The sequence below is a fragment of the Serpula lacrymans genome (assembly GCF_000218685.1).
Source record: "Serpula lacrymans var. lacrymans S7.9 unplaced genomic scaffold SERLAscaffold_1, whole genome shotgun sequence".
NCBI classification, from domain to species: domain Eukaryota; kingdom Fungi; phylum Basidiomycota; class Agaricomycetes; order Boletales; family Serpulaceae; genus Serpula; species Serpula lacrymans.
In genome coordinates, this window is record NW_006763290.1 from 271,297 (window position 1) to 297,009 (window position 25,713).

The following is a 25,713-nucleotide window of genomic DNA, read 5'->3' on the forward strand; positions in this document are numbered from 1 at the left end:
CATTATTGTCTCTGCATTGTCATGCACCAAAGTCGATTGGTAGCATGGACAGGTGTCAATAACAAAGCAAATATTCAAAAAGACTCGCCTTTCTGCCACACAGGCACAGTGCCACGTGGAATAGTAATTGATATTGCCTTTTTCAATCTTGTGACTGATAAGCACCACCTCTATTAGGCAATCCAGTTGCGCTCACCTTTGTTTTCCATTCGGTACTTTCCATGTTTCGGCATTTTGGCAAATTTTTGCGTCGCCACAGGCTACACATTGCATTGCGCCCTCACCTTCATTGTTTCCCTTACTCCCCTTCCTTTGCCTAGCCCCACCATGGGCCCCTTCTTCTCCTTTTTATTCTCACCCAACGGTCATTTCTGGATCCCCATTCTAGTCCATCTCTTTGTCACCTCCACCCTCCTCCTCCTCATCTTCTTTGCTCCCCCACCATTTCTGATGTCACCACTTCCTATCCGCTTCCGTTGCCAATCCGTCAACTACCATGTGCCGCTGCTGATATCAGCAAAGCCCTGGTGGCCGGTTCAAATAGGGCAACAGGTCCATCTTCATAACATCAATCTGCCATCATATACTATCAAAACATCAGTCGCTCGTCTCGCCCGGTTGGAGTGTGGGTGGGTAGTTTTTGAGCTGGAGAAGGTTCATCCCCTTGCGTTGCCCATGTTCATTGCTGTCCCATTCACTTGGGTACACTTATCTTTTGTCCATCATCTTCGCTACAGCTACATCTACCACACACTGCCTGGGACTCACTTGTTCCAAATTGGAACCACTCCTCTCCCTCCCTTGTTTGACCAGGTGGTCCAACACAACCAGTCCATTGGGAAGGCCATGGAACCATTGGATTTGGACTAGGTGGTGGACTGGTGGCTCCAGTTTCTTTTTTTCAGCAGAACATTCATTTGCAGTGCAATTATTTTTTATTTTTGAATCATTTTTAAGGACACATATTTTTTTAGAATGCCTGACTGACAATAAAGGAACTGTGTTGATACTGATAGTGTTTTGCCTTGCCCTTTTTTTACTGCATCTTCCCATGACATCATGATTTTCCTGCTCTCTTTTTGCTATTGGACTTTACTTTATGGCTGTACAAACCTGTGACATTACTCACAGCATTCATTGTTTTATCCCTTTCTTTTCCTTTTTTTGACAATCTTATCCTGTACTACCTATGCAGGATTTGTCAGCGTACATTCCTTCCTTCATGTTCTTTCTCATTCTTTTTGCACAGCTATACTGTGCATAGCCTACTTTTCTTTCACTATATAAACCGCTGTATTTTACCTTGTAAAAAAAACAAAGAACTCAATTCCAGACTTCTTCTCTAATTTCAAGTTCACTACTCTGCTGCTTGTGATCCAGTGTGGCCACAACACTTCCCACTGCTACTACTGTTAACTGCTGTCATCGTCACTCGTCACTTTTAAAGTCTTTATCATCCCTTTCAATTAGAGTCCTTCTGAGTGCTATAGTTTGTGCGTCAGGAGCCTGCTATCACTGGGAACCGTGTCATCTTATCGTTCTCAAACCTACCTTGTGCTACGATTAGCAAGGTAGTGCTCATCTATACTCGTCATAAAGCCCCTATCCTCTTTAAATTCAACTATCCCTCCTCAAACCCACACCCATACATCTCTGGGTTTTACTTTGAAGGATCTTCATACATACCATCCCACAAACAACCAGAGCACCCACTGTTCTAGGAGGCAAAGCCCATAAACAAGTTCCGTGGAATCTGGGAGGATTGTTTGTTAGTTTGTTTTTGTGTGTGGTTTTCTAACAACAGTTCTCATCATCGACATTGTACATTATTGTACCCCCATCTGAGATCCATTTTTGTCAAGATCTTGGCACCAGCCAATTTGTCTACTAGCTGACTGATCAAAGGCAGCGGATACGCATTTTTAACTGTGTGCTCATTCACGTAACGATAGTCCATAATCATACACTTCTTTCCATCCTTTTTAGGAATGAAGAACACCGGGGACGTCATAGGACTTTTGGAAGGTCTGATGTAACCCTTCCTAAGCTGTTCGTCTATGAAACTTGATACCTCATCTCTTTCTGGAGCAGAGAGTGGTATCATGTGTCCTTTTCTCGGTTTGAAGGTGTCTTTCAAATCTATAGCAAGGTCCCAAGGCTTAGCCTCAGGGAAGCGCTCTGACTTATGTTTTGAAAAGGATTTCCAGAAGTCATGGTACTTGGGAGGTACCAGCCTCTTAATCTCTTCCTCGAGTGTTACCTCATCATTGTCATTGTCAATCTTTCCTAAAGATCTGAGCTCATAAACGTGACCAGTGTTTATCTTTTCAAGACGCTCATCGTGACCGATGTGATTTGGTTTACCCAAGTTCACACATTCCTGAGGGCAACGTGACAATGTGACAACCCATGTCTGCCAGTCAATCTCAGGATTGTGTTTAAATAGCCAGGTCCAGCCCAAGATTAAATTAATCTTCCCTAGTTGGGTAGCTTCAGCAGTGACTCATTCTCTGTGTCCTTGGTACTTGACAACAAAAGAACATTTGTGCGTGATACAGCCACCTGCGTTAAGCGTACCCTCAACATTATAGACAGGAATAGATACATCTGATTTGGGAGTCCAATCTGCTCCGCCCAGACCTGGTCTATGAAGATTCTGTTAGCGCCTGAATCAAGCAGTGCACTTGTTGGGTGTACTATGCCCCGGGCAAGGTTTTCCATGCCAACGTCTAAACAGATCTCCTTTTGGAATAAATATGTGCGCATCAACACACGCTTTGGGATTTTGGGAAAGGGTGGCTCCAACAAAGAAGAAGTTTTGAAAGTTACATGTTTTTCTATTTCATTTTTACCAGAATCAAGTACCCTATTGTTTGTCTTGCCGGGGCCACGCTCCAAGGGAGACACTGGTGCAGCGGTAGTATCATAAATATTACAGTCACAATGCTTCATACAGGTACAGGTTTCAGATAACAAATTTAGAAATTTATTTACAAATAAGGGAGTCATCCCCTTCTTTCCATTATTGCTCGTGCAACACCCCGGAGCAGGGGCCACCTTGTTGTGGTTTACTTCATTGTTCATAGGAGCAAAGGCACCCAAGTGACCTAAGCTCTGAACTCTTTTCCCTGAGCCTTCATCTCATTGACCTGTTGGTCATAGAAGAAAGCTCGGATTTCGTCGTACAAACGACCGGCCAAAGAGTTGAGCCGATTGTCCGGTTTTTCTGTTTCTAATTGGCGCGCCTGGCGCCCTTGGTTATTTTTTTGTTGAGCGGCCTGCACTCCATTTCTACAATCATGTGCCATGTGCCCCTCCTGCCCACAGTTGAAGTAGGTGAATCTGCGCTTTTGTCCGCCCTGGACCGCGCCAATATCCATTGGAGCACCCCGACCTGGTTGCAGCCCAAACGGCTGGAACCCGTGAGAGTGATGTTGTTTTTGGTTTGATGACCCAGGGTGCCTCTGGGAATTGTTGTTTTTGGTGGTGGACCCGCCACCTTGGTGCATTTTGTAGAGCTCTATGGCCCTACCAATCTTTCTCACCTCCTCTGCTGCTACAGAGAGGTCATCATTTCTCATATCTTGCAGATAGAGCTGTTCTGCAATGTGGGGGTTCACATTGCGTTCCAGCAGCTCTACTGCATGTTCATTACCAAGACCCCCTTGAATAGAGAGGGCCAGGAACTGGGTTACGAAATCATCCGTCCTCATGTTGCCTTGTTTGAAGGAACGGATTTGCTGATGCGCCCAGTCACGCTCAGCTTGCAGTTTGAAGTATTTTTTGATCTCTACTTTGAGATTGTCCCAGGTGGGCCACACTCCCGCAGTGTAGCACTCCTGCATTCTAACTTGGGCATATCGACCCGCCACAGGTCCTTTTAGTCAAGATAGCACCACAGTGGCTACCTCAAAATTGTCGGCAAATGCATCCCAATTTGCCTTGACCCAAATTTGGAGCTTGATCCACCATTCGGCAAATTGTGCTGTCTCCTTTGAAGGCAACAGGGTCAGCGACAACTTAGACTTTCTTGTTGAACTTCTTCTCTACCGAGGGGGTTGCCGCAAGGGATTTGCCTGCAGCTTGGCGAGTTGCGTGGTTAACACCAAGATCTGTTGCTGCATGTTATGCAACAGAGCGTTGACATCTTGTTGAGGTTGCAACGACATGTCAACTTGTTCTCTTTGTAAAGTATAAAAAATGTAACTGGGGGTCCCCACTTGCTATCTGCGGATCTACCTCTTCCCAGCTGAGTATCGGGTTTCAATCCCCAACTACCCACACTACAGTATTTGAAAATGTATATAAAGTTATAGTATTTAAACCCTGGTCCAAACGGTTGTCAGGGGGTGGTCCGCTTGTTAAGCTGTCAACCCTTCTCCAGACTGGCAGAGGCAAGTGCCCGGCCTGGTCAGAGGTATTCGAAGAGGAAAATTTGTATTTCTAAATCTAATCAACAGAGGTTCCACACCAGCTGCTGAGCTATAGTACTCCCCTTAACGCTGGGGGCCGCGTATCATAGGTTTTTGTTTCTTCTCCCAAAGCACTACAAGGCCGTTGCGAAGAGCGCACCTATCTGCTATATGGGATATTCCCAAACAATAACTAAATCTCCTTCACCCTGGAGTCCGGGTTCCCAGTGGGACTTTTTGCACAACATGCGAGAGAGTAGAAGAGCAGGTCCTAATGTAACAACCAAGAGTTAGTTACTCTGGCGCACACAGGAACACACTATAAAGGTAGTGAATGGGGGGTGGTTACCCCTTAAGCTGCAGGAGTTTGTTGGTTAACAACAGGAGGACTCGCTGAGGAGTCTCCTTGATCTATTGGGGTATTTATACTAATACAGAGTGTTTGTACTATATATATAAATGCATTCATAGAAACTATAGTACTATCAGTGCAATCATAGCTTTTATAGCACAGTAGTAGGCAAAATCTTAACCAAGGGGAGAAGTCTCTATATTTCCCTCAAATTCTGGATCAATCTAATAAACTTGTTCAACAGTAAAAAAGGCCAGACGTGTTTGGAGTCAAGTATATTAATATAGGCAAGGTACTATAAGTGCTCTTATAGCCTATGGCAGCCTACATAGCTCCTATAGCTGTAAAGGTCATAGTTATAGTAATATAGTTCAAACTGCTTAAAAGGGCTAATATCATACAGCATTAATCAATTACGTAGTCTGTATTAGTGAAATAGTAGTTTGTATCTTTGATATTTATAAACATAAGAATAATGATTTATCCAAATCTAGGTGGTGACAATGAGTAAAAAAATAACCTGTCCATAAAAGGTCAATATATAACACCTGTATAATACATTTTATAAGCTCTCATGGTGTAGTGGATGAATATGTGATGTGTGGCTATAGTTCACTTAGTCACCCAAAAACCGACTAACAGGATGAGAGTTCAAATCCTGTCTGTGTGGATTTTCTTAATCAGCCACACAATAATTTCCAACTGTTACGATCTCTATTGGACATTTAAGGACTACTCATTTCTTTTTACTCATCGGTTATACCATCGGACCGATGGCTCATTTCCTTCACGTACACTTCCGTTCCTCTCGCATTCACAGTACCTATTATAGTACTTAGTCCTCAACAGACGGACCTGCCCTAGATAGGACCTAACTCCTATCATCAATCCCCTTCCATTATAAATACCATGTAATAGCAGTAGTATTCTCCAATACGATTCTACACAGTTTACGCTTACAAAGCTAGACTCCTAAGATCAGACTTCTATTCAGAAGAAGACCAACTCCCGTTGGAAAACCTCCACTCAGAACTACGTTCTCGAACTTGTCTTCGGATAAGTCTCTTTACAAACCTCGACGAACCCTCAGACTTTGTTAAGCACTTCGTGCGTAACACCAACATCTATTAGAGTATTTATAGAGCTATATGAGGCTCTATAGATAGCAAAGGTTCTATAGCAGGTTTAACCACTATAGTAGCTTTATGAGCACTTATATTGCTATCACTGTGGGGATCAACTTATATTAGCTAGACTTGCAGTTGTCAGGCAACAAATACGAAGCTATATAACAAAGCACAATGCCTGGTCAAGTCCTTGCTGGAAGGCGGTGAATCAGGGTATGAGGATGAAGAGTATCGGTATAAGCGCAAATCCAAACTAATATTGAACTAGAGAACAATACATCGAGTATGTACTTCTTTATATAGTGAACGGCGATGGTCAGACCGAGAAAGGGAAGAACTGAGAAAGTGGTCTGACCAGCTAGCTAACCAATAAGAAAAAAGGAGAAGGTGGTCCGATCTATCATTTTTACTAATCGTATGAGAAAACGTATTGGTAAGGGATGTACGATTGGTTGTATCAGTAAGCCCATGAGAAGGCGCTGACTCACAACCTTCTTCGCTTATCAATATTCCTCCGAAGTATTCCCAGACATAGCACTGGATCGTGGCTTATGTCATCTGGATATCTTCTCGAGGGTCGACAACAAGTCTACCTCGTCGTAGGTATGATAGGACGTGAGTGTGAATAGAAAATAAGAAGAAAAAGGATAAAAGTAATAAGACACCTGCGGTAATCTCTAGTCCGAGGGCAAGAGGAGTGACGGGGATCGAGTCTGCTAACCACGACATGACGGGAATGCGATAAGAAAAATCGATTCCTCACAGCAGTGTGATCTTACAGTTATTTTGTTGTAAAAATATACCATTTATATCTAAGGAAAATATGAAGCAAAATTCTAAAATATAATCCCTAATATCATTTGCCTGTCCTCACAGCATTGAGTCTGGACTTTTTAGTAAAATCATTGTACTACTGTCTCATATATTATATAGGAAATATTTACAAAATGATCATGCTCAAGGCAGGCAACATAAAGAGAATATTTTGTAGATAATATTTATAAAATTCTCTGAGGATCCACTCTAAATTGCACCATCATTGATCCTAAGCATTTATTATGAAACATTTCAAACTCATATCTTCCTTATATTCAACCCTTATCCACAGCATTTTTTTGAAATTATTTCTAATTATCTTCCAGACTGTTTTCATCCTTGAACTGCAGCTTTGATTCACAATCAAAGCTGCAGTCCAATGATGAACACGTCACATGTGACATAATTCCTTGTGTGACTATTTCCCTGAAATTTAATTGAATCCTGCGCAGTGCGAGAAGTGGAGTTTGAACAATAATGGAAAGTGCCGCATGGCACAGGGTGTGAAAACTACAAAGGAAAGTTTGAAGAGGAGAATGAAAACTAAAGGTCCAAAAATTGTGTTATTGTAACAGGTAAGGCCATGGAACCGTCAGATTTGGACTAGGTGGTGGACCAGTGGCTCCAGTTTTTTTTTTCAGCAGAACATTCATTTGCAGTGCAGTTATATTTGATTTTTGAATCATTTTTATGGACACATTTTTTTAGAATGCCTGACTGACAACAAGGGAACTGTGTTGTTACTGATATTATTTTGCCTTGCCTTTTTCTACTGCATATTCCCATGACATCATGATTTTCTTACTCTCTTTCTGCTATTGGACTTTGTTTTATGGCTGTACAAACCTGTGATATTACCTACGCAGCATTAATTGTTCTATCCCTTTCTTTTCCTTATTTTGATGATCTTATCCTGTACTACCTATGCAGGATTTGTTAGTATATATTCCTTATTTCATGTTTTTTCTCATTCTTTTTGCACAGCTATACTGTGCATAGCCTTCCTTTCTTTTACTATATAAACCCCTGTATTCTGCCTTGTAAAAACAAGAGATCCAATCCAGACTTCTTCTCAAATGTCAAGTTCACTACTCACTGCTACTTGTGATTCAGTGTGGTCACAACACTTCCTACTGCTACTACTGTTAACTGCTGTCATTGACACTCTCCACTACAGAATTCACTGTCATCCTTTTTGATTAGAGTTCTTCTGAGCACTACAGTCTGTGCGTCAGGAGCCTGCTATCACTGGGAACCTTGTCACCTCATCATTCTCAAACCTACCTTGTGCTACAATTAGCAAGGTAGTGCTTGTCCATACTCGTCCCAAAAGTCTCTATCATCTACCTTCCAACTATCCCTCCTCCTCAAAACCCACACCCATACATCTCTGGGTTTACTTCAAAGGATCATTATACATACCACCCCATAAACAACCAGAGCACCCACAATTCTAGAAGGCAAAGTCCATAAACAAATTCTGTGGAATCTGGGAGGATTGTGTGTTTGTTTGTTTTTTTGTGTGGTTTTTTAACAACAGTTCCCACCACCAACAACAGACCAGAGCCTATCAAGGCCTGGTGTGTTTATAGCGGAACAAGTCCACCCAAAACCAGGTGCAAACAAGCTACCAGTGAGGATGCAACAACGATGTGATGAATGAGATGAAAAGAAAGAAGAGCCACCCAAACCAAAATAACAATCATATTATGATGTAGTTACAGTAATTCAGGAATATTTACAGGGGGGGTAGAAGTTTGATGTAAGGCAGTGCAATTAACTCAAGATGTCTTCAATAAAGGAGAAACACACCGGAAGACCACCATCCCATTGCTTTGACAATGTGAGGAGGCACTCCTCTGAGTAGGAACTCTGTGGTTCCACCAATACGAAAGAAATAGCCTGTTAAAGGTGGGTGGTTGGATTGGCAGACAATTGGGTTGACACAATGTAGAAAGGCACATTTAGTCAGTGCAACACGTTTGAGTGGTGTTATATAACTGAAGAGGAGATCTGAGGGTTGTGCTTGTTGACTATAAAGTGGACCATAAGAGCAGAGCAGGGGTGGTGCAGTTTTTTTGACAGCTGACAAAGATATCTTCACCCAGATTCTTCTTAGTTGTAGTCCAAGGGAGGTTAAGTACATGAGAACCAACTAACAAGGATGTTGGACAGAGGGAGGAGGCTGAGGGAAAATGGGAGCAAGGGAATTTTGATTGTGAGATGGGGAGGAGTTCTCCAAGGCAGGCTTGCCCCCAAAAGGTAATGGAAGTGATTGCAGGGCATGTTGTGTTAAAAGGATTTGTGGAATCCAAGTTGCAATAGAGGAGCTGTAGCATGGAGTGTGCAACAGGAGGATAAGTGGGCTGCTTGAGATGGGCAGGAGACAATCTGTTGCAACCTTTCAGCACATATTCAAGTTGAATACCAGCATTATAGGGATGATTGTTGACAATATGCCAAGCATGGACACCTGACAACACATTGCATATGTAGTAGAAGGAGTGAATGCCAGCGTGAAAGGAGGCATATGCACAGGGGAGGAGTTGCAGAAGAGTAGAAATTTGCATACACCCTGGTCCTATTTTGTGATAGTTGTTGGTGCCCACACTTCAATAATGATGAAGTTAGACTAATTGTAAAAGGAGAGGATGTGTGGATTGGGGGGGATGAAGATGTGGAATGGTGTTTGATAGAATGGTGTGTATTTCAGAGTTGGATAGGAGACTCATGAGGGACAGAGGGAAAGGTGCAGAAAGTAGCGACAAACTGAATTTATTTTGTATTTTTCTACGGACATGGACATGGAGCTACATAAGGAACAAGATGTACAGGAATCTTAGGTGGTAAATAAAAGAGAGAGATGTTGGCAGGGGCAAGAACCCTTGAAGGGTCATCAGCAATGTTCTGCAAAGAGGGGACCCAAGTTATTGTAAACCACAGCTTGTGGTCCTGGAATAGGATGATGATGCGGCAGAGAGAGGCATTTAGGTGGGCTTTTGTGAGGAGCCTAAGGAGAAGGTGCCAACTACACCCACATTATCGGAATGCAAGATGAAGTGGTGGTTATGGAAACCGGCTGCTATGATGCAATGGAGCACAAGCTCCATTGCAATCAGCTTGGCCATCTGTGGCTCAGCCTGGACAAAGGGGCCATGCAAGATAGAAAGTTTCAAAGACAAATCTGATGCCCCAAGAAGTGGAGGCATCAAGAAATATGGGAATAGAGGAGGGGGAAGGGGGTGCAAGGATGAGCATGCCACACCAAGGCTGGGCAAGTTGATTAGACCACCGGAGAATATTGGGGAGTACGCCAGAGTGTTACTGTTACGATAACACAATTTTTGGACCTTTCCTTTATTTTCATTCTCCGCTTTAACCTTGTACTTTAGCTTTCACACATGGTGCCACGTGGCATTTCCCCTTTTGTCCAAACTCCTCTTTCTTGCGCCGCGTTGCCTTTCTTCTTATTTTAGACACAACTCTCTCACACAGTGGAGCTGGCCATGCGGGCTAGGCCCCATGACATCATCAGCCACTGTCTCTATCAACTGTATAGTACACATGTACAAACAACCCTGTAGTAGTATATATACCCCAATAGATCCAGGAGACTCCTCAGCGAGTCCTCCTGTTGTTAACCAACAAACTCACTGCAGCCTAAGGGGTAACCACTCCCATCATCTTCTTTATAGTGTGTTTCTGTGTGCGCCAGAGTAAGTCACTCTTGGTTGTTACAGTTACACATGAAGTGCTTAACAAAGTCTGAGGGTTCGTCAAGGTTTGTAAAGAGACTTATCCGAAGACAAGTTTGAGAACGTAGTTCTGAGTAGAGGTGTTCTAATGAGAGTTAGTCTTCTTCCGAGTGGGAGTCTGATCTTAGGAGTCTAGCTTTGTAAGCGTAAACTGCGTAGAATTGTATTAGAGAATACTACTACTGTTACACGTGTATTTATAAGGGAAAAAACCGGTGATAGGAGTTAGGTCCTATCTAGGGCAGGTCCGTCTGTTGAGGACTAAGTACTATACTAGGTAACGCGACTACGAGAGGAACAGAAATGTACGTGAAGGAAATGAGTCATCAGTCCAGTGGTATAACCAATGAGTAAAGAGAAATGAGTAGTCCGTAAATGTCCAATAGAAATTGTAACACAGAGAGAATGTGTTGTTGCACAGGGCAATGCGAGGGGGGTGAGAAGTGAGAGGAGAAACAATAGAGTGAGGGAAGGTGGGATCTTCCAGTCACAATTACCATGGCACAGTGATTTAGTGTACTGAAGAGAGTTTGGCACTCAAATTTAGATACAGAGTGGCCAGATTTCCAGGGAGCCAGGTGGAGGAGGTATTTAGATTTTTTGCTTTGTGGAATAGAGACAGTGTGATCAACAAGGTCCCAGGAGAAACCAATGTATGGAAAGGAGTGGAAATCTATACATTTTCAAGAAGACCAAGGCCAACTGAGCCAAGAGGCAATGGACCAGAAAATGGAGGAGTTATAAGAGAAACCCAAATTGGTGGAATACCGAAAGAAGACAAAGTTGTCCGCCTGTTATAATTGACATACCAGCACCTACTTATGCTTCACTTTTTGTACTTTTACTTTTCATTTCAGACTGATCATGCAACCAGTCACATGCTAGACATCAGACTTTGAACTTTATTTACAACTGTACAGTGCCTCATGTATTTTAGTATATATACTGGAGCAATATGTGGGGAGGGACTCAGCGAGTCCTCTTCTAGTGTCTACTAACATTAGTATGACAAGTTCCCTCTCTTAATGAGTTGTACACTCCCGTATCCTCCATTGAGTGTTGTTGTTGTTGTGCTCCAGTGCCCCAAGACTGTGTCTTGTTGGTGTTGTCACACCGTCTATTTGACAATGTTTGAAATATTGTGGTGGCGGAAAATTGTGACAATAGCATCAGCTGCATGGCCAAGGATTCCTGAAGAGCTGGCACAACCAAGGCATGCTGTGTGATCAATGTATACTTGGCCATCCCAAACAACGGTCACTGTTCTTTACAACCATTGCCATCCGGGCAGTCCTGGACCCAGGAGGGTCCAGAAGGCATTTTACAGCCACTTGTGCTTGTAATGTGTATATTACAAATCAATCTAGATATGGACATTGGACCAACATCCACCCAAAACACCTGAGACAATTGACAAATGGAAACCTGGATCCTACAGGTCCAGGAGTACAGAGATAATGGTACAGAGATTATTAAAAAAGTCTTGAGGATTAAGCACAAAAGTATACACAGAATTTCCATCAATTTTAATAGCCATACTGTAGAAGTAGAAAACAAAAACAAGTTAACTTCTCTACACCACAGGCAAGAAACCGTGGCGGCTAGTTTGATGCCACAGAGGTCATGCGCGTCAACCTAATAATCTCGGCCTGTGAGCCCGACCACCCAAAACGCCGCCTGTTGTTAAAGACAAAAGACTATGCCAGTTAGAGCTTGACAATACTGAGCTTATGACTGGTAGAGCAGACAATTTGATGTCGTGAATCAATCATCTAGTTAGGTTTTACTTTAGCTGGCTCCAGACGAGTTTATTTGGACGATGATGCATCGAAGAACTTCTAGTTCTGACCCTCAAATTCAAAGCTTCCAGGCTGCAAATTTTGAGATTATATACAGCGTGCTTTCTACGGACATAGAACGTCCTGGATTATTTAAATCGTATTGTATGTACTAAGTTGTGGGTTGGTGATGATCTATTTTTTACAAAGGTGAAATCCGGCATGCCAGCTGCACATAAGACAGACTTGTTTAGCATGGAGATTTCTACGAGCATTCATGTTGCACCCTGGCTACTTCATCATGCGAATACATAATAGCAGCTTGTGCGCTTGTTTCCCTGTTTTTTCGGTTTTGGCTGTGAGTTTGTGACGACTGTCACCCGACTGGTACACAAAATTACTGTTATTCGCTGCTCTGCGCTGGTCGCTGCGCTATAGCTTCCGGCGCCTGCACTCATCTTTGAGGTGGAGCTTTGGTGGAGCTATGTGTGTGCTGTGTAAGAGCTTATCGGGATCCTGCGCTGCGTTGTTAAAGACAAATGGGACGACTGAATTTCGTTTCAACACTAGCAATATTCCTTGTAATGCCTACTCATGTGCTACTTCTAGCTCTAAAAACTCCCTCAGACCGCTTCGTAACAGTTCCTTTGTGTATGCCCATAACACCGAAATAAATTCCATCAAATATTTAAAGAAAGCGACGGTGGTCATCCGCTGGTTCATACAAAGTTAATGGGTGGCATATAGGCGTAGAGGCATACATACTAGCAGTTGTAATTTCACTTCCATAGAGGTGCTGTCGCGATAGAACGCATACGTGGCCACGATGAGAGCAATACCTCCCAAGATATAAAACTGGAGCTCTCGAACATTTTCCTCGACATTGGCATAGATGTAGAATTTCTGTTAAGTCAAGTCATTGAAATTAGTGATTATATGACAGATCATTTTTGCGATAGACAAACTCACCCATGTGCTTGTCAATGAATCAAGCAATGACTCCCGGGCATCCGAAGCTACAATCCATAGATACATGACTAACGGGCTCGAGAACACAAGAGGTAACATACTGAGCTGTGCTTTCCATATTCTGATGTAAGTTGACTCGCTTTTTTCAGCGGCAGCGGCAGCAATGTAACCAGTGGTCCGATATTGTTTAGCCTAAACAAAGTGAACATATAGTTATCACGCACGTATAAAAATGAGAGGTACGTACACAAATAATCTGAATCAAGTCATCTACTGCCCATCAAAAAGAATCCTCCGCCAAAAATCATAAGAGTGGCGTACCTTCATGAGTGAGAGTTTGAATAAGGTCTCCCGTCTTAGTTTCCCAAAGGGGTACGTTTCCACGGGGGGCACCAGATAGGACGACTTGACCATTGTGGGTAAACGCAACTTCAAGCGGTACATTCCTAGTAGCGTCAGAAACATATTTGAAAGATTGCTTTAACTTGGATTGTCCCAGAGGGTAAAGTTCGATTGCTCCTGAAAGATTTGACAGCAATAAAGTCCGACAGTTGGGCGACAATGCTGAAAAACCGCTATTTACGGGAGGTACTCGTGCACTGTGATATAGTCACATTAAAAAGAAAGCTTACATGTAACCGTGGTCGTGTTCAGGTTCAATCTGCCAAAGGCGCGCATGACTATCGACATCCCAGCAACTGTGTTGTAATAAATCTGAATAGACTCAAATAGATGGAGATGAGATGAATAGACCTAATCACCCCATGATTTAAGTACGATACAACGAGTCGAGCTCCATATTTCAAAAAATGCAATGACCGTGGCCTGATTCGGTTGTCACTACGTTCTTCGTTGAATTTTCCCGGCTTTGGGAGAAGATTGTAAGTAGCGTATCTTTCTATAAACATGTCAGATTGATAGCATCAATGTGAGAAAGTCCATTAACCTACCGTGCGATATATCTCGAGCAATATGCACTTCAGGACCTACTCCGGCAGCGAGGGTGCCATGGGAAGCATCGAATGCGAGACAATATACCGGAGCCTCTGTACCAAAGAGGATCTTTTGACTGCCAGCCTTACTCTACAATAGAATCGGCATTTTCAGCAATACCGTCGCCATCACGAGTCGATTCAATTCGTACCTTAAAATCATTTATAAAACCTGCTACACCATCCTCACAGCCAAACACGAGCGCACCACGCCTCCTGGGATCCCAAGCTAACGAGAGCACTGGACTGTTCATCGTTACTTGGCACAAAGAAATACCTTTCATTACATCCCATATAACAAGTTTCGCATCATCCCCACCACTGGCTATGTAATTCCCCGAAGGTGAGAAAGCCATGCAATTGACGGTATCTTGATGGCCATCGGTGAGATCATGAAGGCGAAAATATGGGCTTTTAAGAGAAGTCATTGAGATATCATACACCTGACCAGGCGCGCTGTCATGCACAGTAAAACGAGTATAATGCTTAGGTAAGCTTCCATTGCGGATCCGCGGATCAGCACGAATCGCGCCCACATGCATTTCGCTGCATCAGCATTCTGCGTTTATCACGATGGATTTGAGGCGTTACGAGCTTCAATGGTCATTTACAGGCCATACTCAACCCATCAATGTGCTGAAGTTCTCCGAAGATGGAACGGAGCTTGCCAGTGGAGGTAGGCTATCTATAAGCCAATATCGATTTGAATGGGAACTGACATATTGGCCGTTCTTAGCAGATGACGGCCATATTCGAATATGGTCCCTGACAGCTGGCAAGCTTAAGCAAATTATCAAACCAAAACAAGGTCCAATCTCGTGTTTACTCTGGTTTTCATTTCCTCAGGCCCCTCGTGACTCGTACATAATGTCTGGGGGTGCAGATGGAACCATTAAGATGTGGCAGAAGTTTGAATCCGCTGACTCTGTTCGTCGATTTTCAATTTTATATATGATTATGTAGGTACTTATTACCAAAGTCTAGGTTGAGTTCGTTTTTTCCACCATGATAACTGTGTACGATGGTTGCATTGAAAGCATGTCAATGAATAACGCACAAAGTCTACTTGCTGTGGTAGGTCTGGGGCGCCTTACACTGTATGCTATGGACATAAATCAGATTGGTAAGGTCATATCATTCTCCAGCTCCGCACTCCTGACGTTGTTGTAGTACCACTCCGGGAGATTCTTTCAGAACCCCCACAAGCAGAGGCACCTCGACCAGCACTGGCGAGATGTGTTCATTTTTTTGACGAAGACCGCGCGATCATGGTTGCCTTTCTTGACTCCAAAGAAATGTCATTATATTCGTTTGGAGTATTTTGTATGTGCTGACGTTAATGGTAGTATAGCGTGGACAATTGCTCCATGGAAGAAGTGCTGGTATGTTAAATTGCATTCGCGAATGTGAGTAGTCTTTTGGGCTTGATATTCGAGTCCGCCATAGTCAAATAATTGGTTTATCTCTTCAGCGGTAATACTTCGTGGTGGCCTGCCACTAGATCTCTTCTAGTCTCGAATCTCGTCGACGGTGTCGACATATATCGTATAACCGACCGACCAACCTTTATTCGCAAGTTACCTGTACGCATCACACGTAATTATACCAAGCAAGTTCATTTTGGATGGAACGGGGCCTTGGCTGTATGTGGTAGCGATAGGGGAGAAGTCTACCTGTGGGAAGTAGAGTCTGGAACTCCACATCAAGTTCTCGTCCATGGGGGAGGTCAGTATTTTGTTCTGTTACGTCAGACTTACTGATGATCAGGTTCTCAGAAACCGAGTTAATTCAAGCTGTCTCTGTGAGTCTTTTTAATACACCGCACGACATGTTTTGTTGAAATTTTATTAATATTTTTACTTGTCATTTAATGCAGTGCTGCTCGCCTTCGAAAAAGAAACATATGCTAGCAAGCGGTTCAACGGATGCTGGCAACTGTCGTCCCTCCATCAAAGTCTGGGTAGCCTCTACTACCAGTAGTCATATTACACCTAAGGATATAAAGGTGATAGATAACTCGACTACATCGACGAGAAGAGTCCCTACCACTACCATGAATGTATGGATACGCTGTATCCTTGTTTCCGTGTTCTTCATTTTTCCTGCTGCTGTGGCGGTATTTGCCTATTGTTACTTATCCATGACAACAACTTGATTTACACCTCTATGTACATTGTAGATGGGGTGGACATAGTGACGAGGGGGCGGCCAGACATGACGGAAATCAAGGCCAATTGACGTGTTTTACCAAATATTCGGACTTGAAAGCAATTTACACTCAAAGCGGAGATCTAAGTACTGTGATGTAGAAAGATGGCATTGACTGATTCATTAAGAAACACTAGGAGCAATGCCTCACCTTCTATGTCAAATCTGCGATCTACCTGTTCTTGCGAAATCCCAGATATCTGTGACACCCTGTAGTAAGCGTTTGTGTCCTTTGTGCTTGAGCATAGTCCTCACCTTTTGTTAGATCATATTTTCTGCCGATTATGCATCGAAAAACATGTCGAACTAGACGATGCATGTCCAAACTGTGGTCACAAGCCGCTGAGCAAGAATTCCTTGAAAGTTATATATGTTACAGGGAACGAGGACACTATTGACACAAAAATGATGGAAATCGCCATGCAGTGAGTTTGTGTTTATGTTTCTCCATAACATCTACATTGGTAACAAACGTTAAACAGAGCCAGTATTGGATCCAAGTCCTCGCAGGGCGGAACTTCCCTGGAGGATCTCAAAGCGAGGCGTGCTACGCTTGAAACAGAACGAATGGGAAATACTCGTATCATTGACAACCTACAAAGTCAGCTCGAAGCCTCTCGTGTGCTGGAACAAGAAGCTCACACGCAACAAACAAATCTGGACAGGACATTACAAGAACTTCGCGTCAAGCATTCGCAGCTGCAGGAGGCTTTGGAAGGTACTAAAAACCAGGTATATTTCAATCAATATCCTACTTCAACGATCGTCTTCAGTTTTATTCTGTAGCGAGGCAGGCGAACCTGAGTTCACTCCACTGGTATATTGGACAGTATTGTAATGGTACTTTGGTGAGACCAGTCAGATAGTAAGATTTGAGCGTTCATAGTATATTTTTATGAGATGTCTGTCACGCTCGTATAATGAAAATGAGAAGTATATGTTATCCAGAATACCAGTAATTGAAGGCCTGAAGGCTTGTTGTCGAGCGTAAGTTATAAAGAACGCAGCTATGTACTATCATACTGTGACGAGAACTACCGGTACATAATATATTCAGAATACTAGATATATCTGTTCTACCTCCTACACTATAAATCTCCTTCATCATCTGAATTGTCGACTACATCATATAGGGCTTCTGTGAAATCTTCAGTGTCATCATCAGTGGTATCGACGGATTGCTGCCGCGTCTCACTATCTTCTCTCCAAAGCACCGACTCACTCATGCCTCCAGGTTCTTGAGACGCAAGTAGTATAGGACTTCTGAAAAACTGAACCGGTTGCTCAGTGACCTCTGTGCTGACTGTAAAATTTGCAAGGGTGGGCGTTGGAGAATTAGTTTCAAGTGTTTCTTGGGTGGCACCGGCTAGGTTTGATGAATCACAGGGAGTATGCTGGCTTGACAGTGGTGATAGTTTTTTAGGACTAGGAGGTATAGATTGGGGTGTTGGCGTGAGGTGGGCTGCCGATTCCATCAGCAAGGAACCATCGACACCTTGATCTGACAGTGGTGGCACAGTTTCTTGCATTGATTCGTGGCCCAGATTGGAGTCTGAGAATGGAAAGGATGTTGGATACTCGACATGAGATTGAACAGGGTCTGTTTCTGGAAAGGAAAATAAGAAAGGTGTTTTGCTAAGCTGCCTTCGCGATGTGAGTTTATGTATAGGTCTCGAGCTGGAGACCGAGGCTGGAGCCGCGAGATCACTTGGCAGTACACCAAACGAGAATTGTGCACAGTCTGCGTGTGTGGAACCAGCAGCAACACTTTGTACCGGCGGCGGCATGCCAGTATGCTGCGTGGTAAAGTTTGATGTTGCTACGGGCTGATCGGTCCCCACTCTGAAAACATAATGTTGTTCCTTCATCTCCAATTTCTTTATCTCTTCGTTGTCCAAGGAAGCCAGCCATTCTGGCTTATAGCAATTGCACGGAAGGCCGGGCGGGGCCACAGATTTTAAATTAACCATATCAGAGTGTTTCCTGTGCCTAGGTTGCTGCCCTCGAATCGCACGGTGTCCAATCCTCGGCTCGCGTCGACGTTGTATGACAGTATCGAGATTGTGCATGAATCTAGACAAGTCGTCGCTGCGCCACGCTGGAGTAATCCGGACAAAGGATTTGTGCGAGTGAACGCTAGCTTCTTCGGCATGGGGGTCGTCTTGGTCGTCGGGACCTTCTGGTTCGGATTCATCTGAGCTCACGGCCTGTGATCCCATATTTTTCATAAGGTCGATATGATGTGCCATATAGCTCTCTTGCAAGACCACTTTGAGCCGGGCATTGAATAGCTACATAGATAACGTCAGCGCAAGACATAGTACAATCAAGTCAATTGAATCATTTACCCGTGTTTTCCTAGTACTCCTCGAAGAGTTCTGTAGCTGCTGAAGTCGCTTTGAAATTGACGGATGTGTTACAAAAGCTCGGTATTCCCCTTTGACGTGCTTGAGGTGAAGGTAGAGGGAGAGCTCGATGTACTCAATTGGAAGATACTTTTCGGGGATCTGAGGATAAGAATACCAACGATCCGTCACAACAGAGTGCCGGAAATGTTTCGCAAACACGTTGATACAGTGACGGTTGAATGGTGAATTCCGAGACCTAGACAGGTCGATTCAAAACGTTTCTGGGGAAACTAGGATCCTTCCAGGGGCATGTATCTCATACAATTCATTTTCTTGGTCGGTTGGGGGGGGGTGAATGCGCCTTAGATGCGGATACCCTTCTATCTTCAGAAGATGTAAGAGATGTCTTTTGATTTTTTGCTATGAAATGGCAGAGATTAGTTAGCATGATGGGTGAGGAATCATCAAATATATGTACTCGAAAGTTAACGTGTTCCGGCTCTTTGGAGTAGGGATCGATAGGAATAGGCTTTTTTGGTGTATTCCGACGTGAACCTGAAATATGAGCTCCTGACTGGGATGTAGCAGGAAATGATGCCGACTGTCCCTGACTTGCTGCCTGTCGCTGCGCCCGTATTTCTAAGCGTAATTGTTTCATTTCTTCGGCATTCTGTTCAATCCCCGACTTCAACGTGTGTGTTACGACTGCAAAGTTCCGGGATAGCGAACCAAACATAGCGCCAAGGGCGCCACTGGCCTCATCGTGGGTGTCAGTATTGTGCGGTATGTTGCCTTGATGTGGCCATGAGCTACTAAGTGGCTGTAAATGAATATACACCGACGAATCAGCCAGTGATTCACAAGCAATAAGAGATCCTCCTACTGGTAGATTGTCTACTAATACTTTCTCCTTATCGCGTCGAGCACGCTCTTGTCCTATCTAAGGGGGGTTAAGTGGGTAATACATTAAAGATCACAAGGCCACAAATGATTCACTTACTTCTGCTAAAAGAGTATCCCATCCTTGGTTTGCTGAAGGAACATGAGCATCAGCTTGCACTGGGTGACCCTAAAAAAACGTTGATGGGAATTATGAACATCTGAATCTTGGCAGAAGTGAGAGAAAAGACATCTACCTGTTGATAGCTCAGCGGATTTGGGATTGTACTTGTACTCGGCTGAAAAGTGAAAGACGACGGCTCTACGACAGTACCTGAGAAGCTGTTTCTTTGAGTTAAGGTATTACTTGAGGTGGCGAATCTCGTGTTGGCTGGATTCTGAGTAGGCCGATGTGATGGGGGAATTAGGCTGGTAGGCAGTGTCTCCGGAAGGGGTTTCCCAGTTGATGCCTCCTCAATCAGGTGCAATGTGAGTATAATAGATTCGCAGTCGAGTGTCTCTTGCTTTTTGAGGTTGACTAAATTTCTGGATAACCAAAAAAAAGTAAGTTTTCGTTATGACAAAGCAAACTCGGTAACAAAGGATTCTTACGCGACCCGAGTCACAACAGATAACGGCACATTACTACTGAGTAGGTTCGAGATGAGAGTGTCCTTTCGTACAAGTCCAGTTTTCTCGAAATCGAGGCTCTTGAACCAGTTTTCGGCTCTCACTCTGGTAGACGGATCAATAGGCCAGGTTGAGGTATCAGAATGGTGGCTGGACTTCACATGGGACAGGGGGGCTCTTGACGTGATATACATTACGGGCGGTAAAGTTGTCGGAACCGTTTTCAAGCGACCACTCGATAATAAATTTGCCAAATGGACGGCAATGCAGAAGTCGTCGCTATCCAAAGTGTTACAATTCTGAGTGTCCGCAAGCCCACTAATGAAATCAGACCCAAGTAAGAATTGGCATTTTGAGATAAATGAAATTATATCAAACCGACCAAATTTGTAGGAGTAGTTCTGAAGATAATCTCGACTCTGACAAATATTTCCATGCCTGTCCCACTAAATGAAGTACTGTTAGCGTAAGCAACTCTATTACATAAGCGAACGTCTAACTGACTATTGATGGTACCATTTTTTGCCCCTAATTTCTCGAAGTAACCTATAAACTGCCTTTTGGCTTCTGGTTGTATAACCCACATGTTAGTATCGGCTGCTTCCAGGCTATTACCATACAAGGCGCTAGGCTGAGCTATCCTGCCGGCTCGTTCTGTTTGTTGCTGCTGAACTGGTTGAAGACTTGTGAAAGCCCCATTCACCACCGAAGCATGAGATGCGAAACGGACCCCTACCTTGTGAGAATCGTAAGTGGTAGCAAAGAAGAAAGAATCGCCATCACCTACCTGTCTTACTTGTGATGATGGATCTGATAATGAGGATGCCGCTGGTTCTTTCAACTTTCCCGTATTGTTGACGCTGACAGCGGGTGGGGCACCATACAAGATATCCTAAGGACGGTTTGAATAGATAATACACTGCAAAAGCATTAGCAAACTCACCTGCATTTGGATATGAGACGGTGTATGAGGAAGGCTAGGTCGAGAGCGATTGTCTCTTTGACCAATGGCTTGTCGCTGGTGGTTATCCTGAGGTGTCTGACTGAGCAGGGAGGTTCGTTCCATGTTAACGTCAACCGAGACGTAACTATTTTCTTGCGCCCCATGCCCTTGATGATTCCATGCTGAACACATGTAAAGAATTAGAAGTAAATATAGCGCTAGTCATCCTCTTACCAGATGTTGTTGAGTTGGCTTCTGCAGGACGACCGGTGGATGTTGACGTAGTAATGTGAAAGTCCGGCATCTAATATAAAATTAATACGCGCATTGTCTCATTGATACTGGAAGAAATCAAAAAAGCAACTCACCAGTATATCCCGATGAGTTGAAGATTGTATTTCACTAGTCATCGCAATGACTGCATTGTCGGCGGTACTTGCGGTTTGTTGAGCTGATGGCTGAGAAGGGACAGGATACATCTGGATTGGTAAAGTTTAATACAGGCCCTATAACTTCATACTTACTTGAAGCAATTCCTGCAGGGTCGAAGGAGTCGACCTTGTTTCTCCTCCTGACATAGCGGGAATCTGGGTGGCATCTTTGATAGTCTGTAGGAATACACAATAGATACACAATAGCATCAGACATGATCCCAATTATATACTAATAAGTACTTACTTGCGGTGGTGCATTGGGTGCATTGTTAGTGGAAGATTGTCCCATGCCAGTGATTTGCTTCCAGACTGTGCGAACATTATCTACGATGGATGAGGGATTCTTCGAGGAGGCCACATGTGAGAGCTATGGATTAAAAGAAAAATTGTGTTTACCTTGGGAGCCTCCACCATATCAACATCTTTGGCGATGGGCGTCTGATCCGAAGCTTCAACATCCCTTTGTCTATTTTTCGATTGACGTTCCATAGCTCGTTCTGCAAAAAGTCGAAGGATACGCGGCCTTCTGGATGGTTCTGGCGGCGGAGAGGGTGGTTCCTTATGCCAAAGGTCAGTTGTTTTATTTTGATGTAGATGTGTTATCATTCTCACCTCTTGTAGCAACGAATCTTCTTGATGTTTCCTCGATTTCAGCGCGTGGAAGCTCTGTCGCCAGTCTTCTCCAGGACCACGCTTTCCGAGAACATTAATGAGGTCATTGTGTGAGTCTGTCAAAGTGTTCGCGTTCGCCGTGGAGGATGACTCGGACGAGTTACTGTGAGATATCGGTATCGACATGAATAATGGGGAATGGGGAATAATCCAGATAGTGGTAAACTCACCACAGTTCACAGTTCTAATATATTGTGTGCTGCCTCATGGTCGATCGACGAACAAAGGATTTGGCGCTGCAAAGGATGGATATATACAGAAATCGTCTGAGTTACGAATGGTCCATTTATGGCAATTGCTAGTATGTAGAACGATAATGTTATCAATGCAGCCTGAGAGTACTCACCATCAGCATATCATTACTCTGCCACAGATCTGGGTACTACATGCATGGTATGTTACAAGCTAGATATGCTTTGCCACCCACTGCATCGATCATCACATCGATAACGCTTATTGAGGCTTGCACCTACAGACTCATGCCTTTTCTGACTTTAAATTGATGAAACACTCCGATTCATCAGCTCTCAATCACACTTTCATCTCAACCTTTGGCATGTCATAATTTCATGTCCGACACGAACAAGTCGGCTAAGCTTAGTCACTGGCAAACCCACCAGGTGCCATCAATCAGCACTCCGCAGCTGGCTGCTGCCAGTGCCAACACCGGCTGTGCACCGGCTGCACCACCCCCTTAAGACTCGCCAAACGACGCCGACGCCTTCTAGGACACTAATAGAGGTTGCACCGTATAAGTGCCATTGCGTATGTACAGCATCCATACTGATTTCATAATGCCTAGCTAGTAGCTAACTCAGCTTGATCAATGGCCTTTGTTCTGCGCACGTGCATGTATAGCAACATTTATGCCTCGACACTCTCAGTATTTTCCTCCCTTGATTAATCGTCGATTATTCAGCCCAGAAAGAAGTCCGAGTCCTGATGCTAGGGAAACCACCAATAGAACGATGTACCCGCTTCCGCGATTCAAACTAGGCGACTCAAATTCAAGTTTGGATGTAGCCGAGCATTTGCATATTCTCGATACTGTAATTTTCTGTAGTGAAGATGATGTGAACCTCCCCTGCGCACCTTTCCCGGAGAATAATATTGATGTAGAACGCCTGAGCGACAGGCCAAAGAACTCGGACCATGTAATTGTAGCCCTCACCCGTACACCTGATACAGGAGTTAGAATTGCCAATACAAGTAAGTCCACATTCCTCTCTTATTTATTTGAGAGAGGCTCACAATAGACAGACGTGAAAGCAGTAGTCTCGGATCCGCAACAAGTTGTGGGGCAGCAATCTGTTCCTCCCCTTCGATCTATACCTGCTCCGCGAGGGCCCCTTTCAAAGCCTGGATCTGGTGGATACGCACTTTTTGATGAGCTCAAATGGGACAGGTCTACATATACCAACATTCAGGTCAGTGTCCTATCCTAAGCTTTTGACTATCTCCCTCAATCTCGCTATGAACGCAGACAAGTCTGCACGAGCTCTGTCAAGAGCATTTTCAAATTACTCTACCTTATCACGAGCAAGAAGCTGACGCTCGCTTGGTTTTTCTTGCGACGGTAATGGGCTATTTTTCATTATTATCTTGGTTGACACCATTGACCCATACAGGCCCGCCGTCGCTTTCCAATGCTCGAGGCATATGTAAATACTTGGCCAGCACGAGATTTTGCGACCATGTATCTAAAGAATACCTCCTCTCAGTGGCGAAGGAAGGCCAGAATTGCATGTATATAAGAAATCGTAGGTTATCAGGTAGAACAAGAACAAAGGGTTGGTGTGATCAGAAAATGTAAACAATTGTATCATACAGAAAATAGCATATTACAACCACCCCACAACCAGCAGGGAGCCGCACTATCATTCGCGTTTCGGACGTTTCTGGGACAGGTGTTGTGAAACATAGACAACGTCGCAAATACTGAATAGAACCCACCGAAAGCAAACCAATTCTCGATGCATCGTGTTTACGCTTCCTCGTTGTAGCCTCCACTGGAAGTAGAAACCTTCAGGTTAGAGATTTTCAAGTCAGAAGATCAGAAGGAACAATGCACTGCTCACGATGGATCGACATATTCTCGGTCTGTAAGCGCGAGGAAGTATTGGAAGATTCTGCGTCTGATATCTTCTATTACATGAAGACACTGTTAATAGTGAGACAAAGCTTGAAAAATAGATAAACACACCTCAGATTCTACACGCTCTAGCGCAGCTACTAGCTCACGAATAATGAGAAGTTCTGCTTGAATCGCAATTTGGCGACCAATAAGCACAGTGACAGATGCTTTGCTAGTCGTTTGGGCCGATGACAAGTATTTGAGGTAGTTGAAGATACGTTGGCGTTGACATGCAATGGCTTTCTCAGTGTCGAGAATGCATGATTGAAGCTTGTTGGCCTCGGCTTCGGACTTAGCTTTCTCAGCATTCTGGACATTGATCTCTCTTGGGTGGGTAGGATGATTAGTAGCGAAAAGTAGCGTCACTTGCATAGCAGATACGCTTACCTCCACTTTATTGCGTCAGGGTTCAAGACGTGGTCGTCCTTGGCGAATAAAAATGCGGCCAATCTCCCATCGGATCGATGAAGGCGTTGGGTTGTGGGGCACTTGAAAGGACATTCCCCCCCTTGTTGGGTGATTTTTTCAATACACGCAACACAGAATACATGGCCTATACAACATGTAGCTTCAAATTCATACTTCTGAGAGACGATGAAAGCAGACTCACCACATGGAATCACCAGAGGTTTGGTACAGGAATCATCTTCGCAAGAGAATTCGTCAAAACAGACGCAACAAGTCGGGCGCATGATTGCTGTACAACCTATAACAAAGGTAAGAAAGAATGGGAAATATCAATAGCGAGAACACTCCCTTTATACTCCTGAGCCACTGATTAATATGCGTAGCATATAACGTGGCAAGCGGAGTACTTACCTTTCGGACATGTATGACGGTGAGTCGAATATCGAGGTCCCAGGATTCAAGCGTTTAGCAGAAGTTTGTGCTGTGAGCACACCTACAAGTATCGCGAAGTTGGGTGTGGCGGTAGGTGCGAAAGGAAAGACGTAGATCGTGGTTGGTTATCATATATTATCCGTACGTACCGTAGAACTGCATGTACAAGCTCAAGTTCAAATTTCATGAAGTGATTGTTGTGCGTCACGCGGAATATCTGAGTCGAAACATTGAAATATCGTTACATATATACAGTAATCGATCACATATCGCATTACCACGGTCACGCCCTATCAATTAATACCCCTCGATTTCCACCTCGACTTCCACCTATCAGCTTGTTTTGGGGGCTCTCCTTAAGACTTCTTAAGACTTTCAAGGTTTAGAGCGTTCGTACGTCGAGATCGCTTTTTTACGCCGCATT

At 43.9% G+C, this 25,713-nt stretch overlaps 5 protein-coding genes across 5 annotated transcripts; 2 read left to right on the forward strand and 3 right to left on the reverse strand.

The window, feature by feature from the left end:
• Nucleotides 1–12,828: 12,828 nt before the first annotated feature.
• On the reverse strand, nt 12,829–14,455 carry SERLADRAFT_404466 (uncharacterized protein; the record flags this gene model as incomplete). The annotated part of the gene is made up of 10 exons (XM_007311995.1): nt 12,829–12,954; nt 13,006–13,143; nt 13,210–13,256; nt 13,311–13,401; nt 13,457–13,479; nt 13,531–13,808; nt 13,842–13,907; nt 14,029–14,107; nt 14,160–14,292; nt 14,354–14,455. The coding sequence occupies 10 exons, from the start codon at nt 14,453–14,455 to the stop codon at nt 12,829–12,831; spliced, it is 1,083 nt and encodes a 360-aa protein (XP_007312057.1).
• A 319-nt stretch (nt 14,456–14,774) lies between these two features.
• Nucleotides 14,775–17,195, forward strand: SERLADRAFT_431646 (uncharacterized protein; the record flags this gene model as incomplete). Its single annotated transcript, XM_007311996.1, has 10 exons — nt 14,775–14,877; nt 14,938–15,128; nt 15,186–15,324; nt 15,372–15,498; nt 15,548–15,607; nt 15,673–15,926; nt 15,977–16,002; nt 16,078–16,273; nt 16,675–16,834; nt 16,892–17,195. 10 exons carry the CDS (start codon nt 14,775–14,777, stop codon nt 17,193–17,195), a joined length of 1,560 nt encoding a protein of 519 aa, XP_007312058.1.
• Nucleotides 17,196–17,497: 302 nt separating this feature from the next.
• SERLADRAFT_431647 (uncharacterized protein) lies at nt 17,498–22,441 on the reverse strand (the record flags this gene model as incomplete). The annotated part of the gene is made up of 18 exons (XM_007311997.1): nt 17,498–18,700; nt 18,758–19,013; nt 19,080–19,177; nt 19,236–19,697; nt 19,758–19,826; nt 19,894–20,182; nt 20,249–20,371; nt 20,459–20,584; nt 20,649–20,712; nt 20,771–21,002; nt 21,054–21,158; nt 21,210–21,391; nt 21,444–21,513; nt 21,578–21,688; nt 21,734–21,817; nt 21,888–21,986; nt 22,040–22,201; nt 22,256–22,441. The coding sequence occupies 18 exons, from the start codon at nt 22,439–22,441 to the stop codon at nt 17,498–17,500; spliced, it is 3,921 nt and encodes a 1,306-aa protein (XP_007312059.1).
• An 842-nt stretch (nt 22,442–23,283) lies between these two features.
• SERLADRAFT_431648 (uncharacterized protein) lies at nt 23,284–24,069 on the forward strand (the record flags this gene model as incomplete). The annotated part of the gene is made up of 4 exons (XM_007311998.1): nt 23,284–23,524; nt 23,576–23,742; nt 23,799–23,891; nt 23,944–24,069. The coding sequence occupies 4 exons, from the start codon at nt 23,284–23,286 to the stop codon at nt 24,067–24,069; spliced, it is 627 nt and encodes a 208-aa protein (XP_007312060.1).
• A 230-nt stretch (nt 24,070–24,299) lies between these two features.
• Nucleotides 24,300–24,821, reverse strand: SERLADRAFT_431649 (uncharacterized protein; the record flags this gene model as incomplete). Its single annotated transcript, XM_007311999.1, has 3 exons — nt 24,300–24,324; nt 24,394–24,476; nt 24,519–24,821. The coding sequence occupies 3 exons, from the start codon at nt 24,819–24,821 to the stop codon at nt 24,300–24,302; spliced, it is 411 nt and encodes a 136-aa protein (XP_007312061.1).
• Between the last annotated feature and the right edge of the window lie 892 nt (nt 24,822–25,713).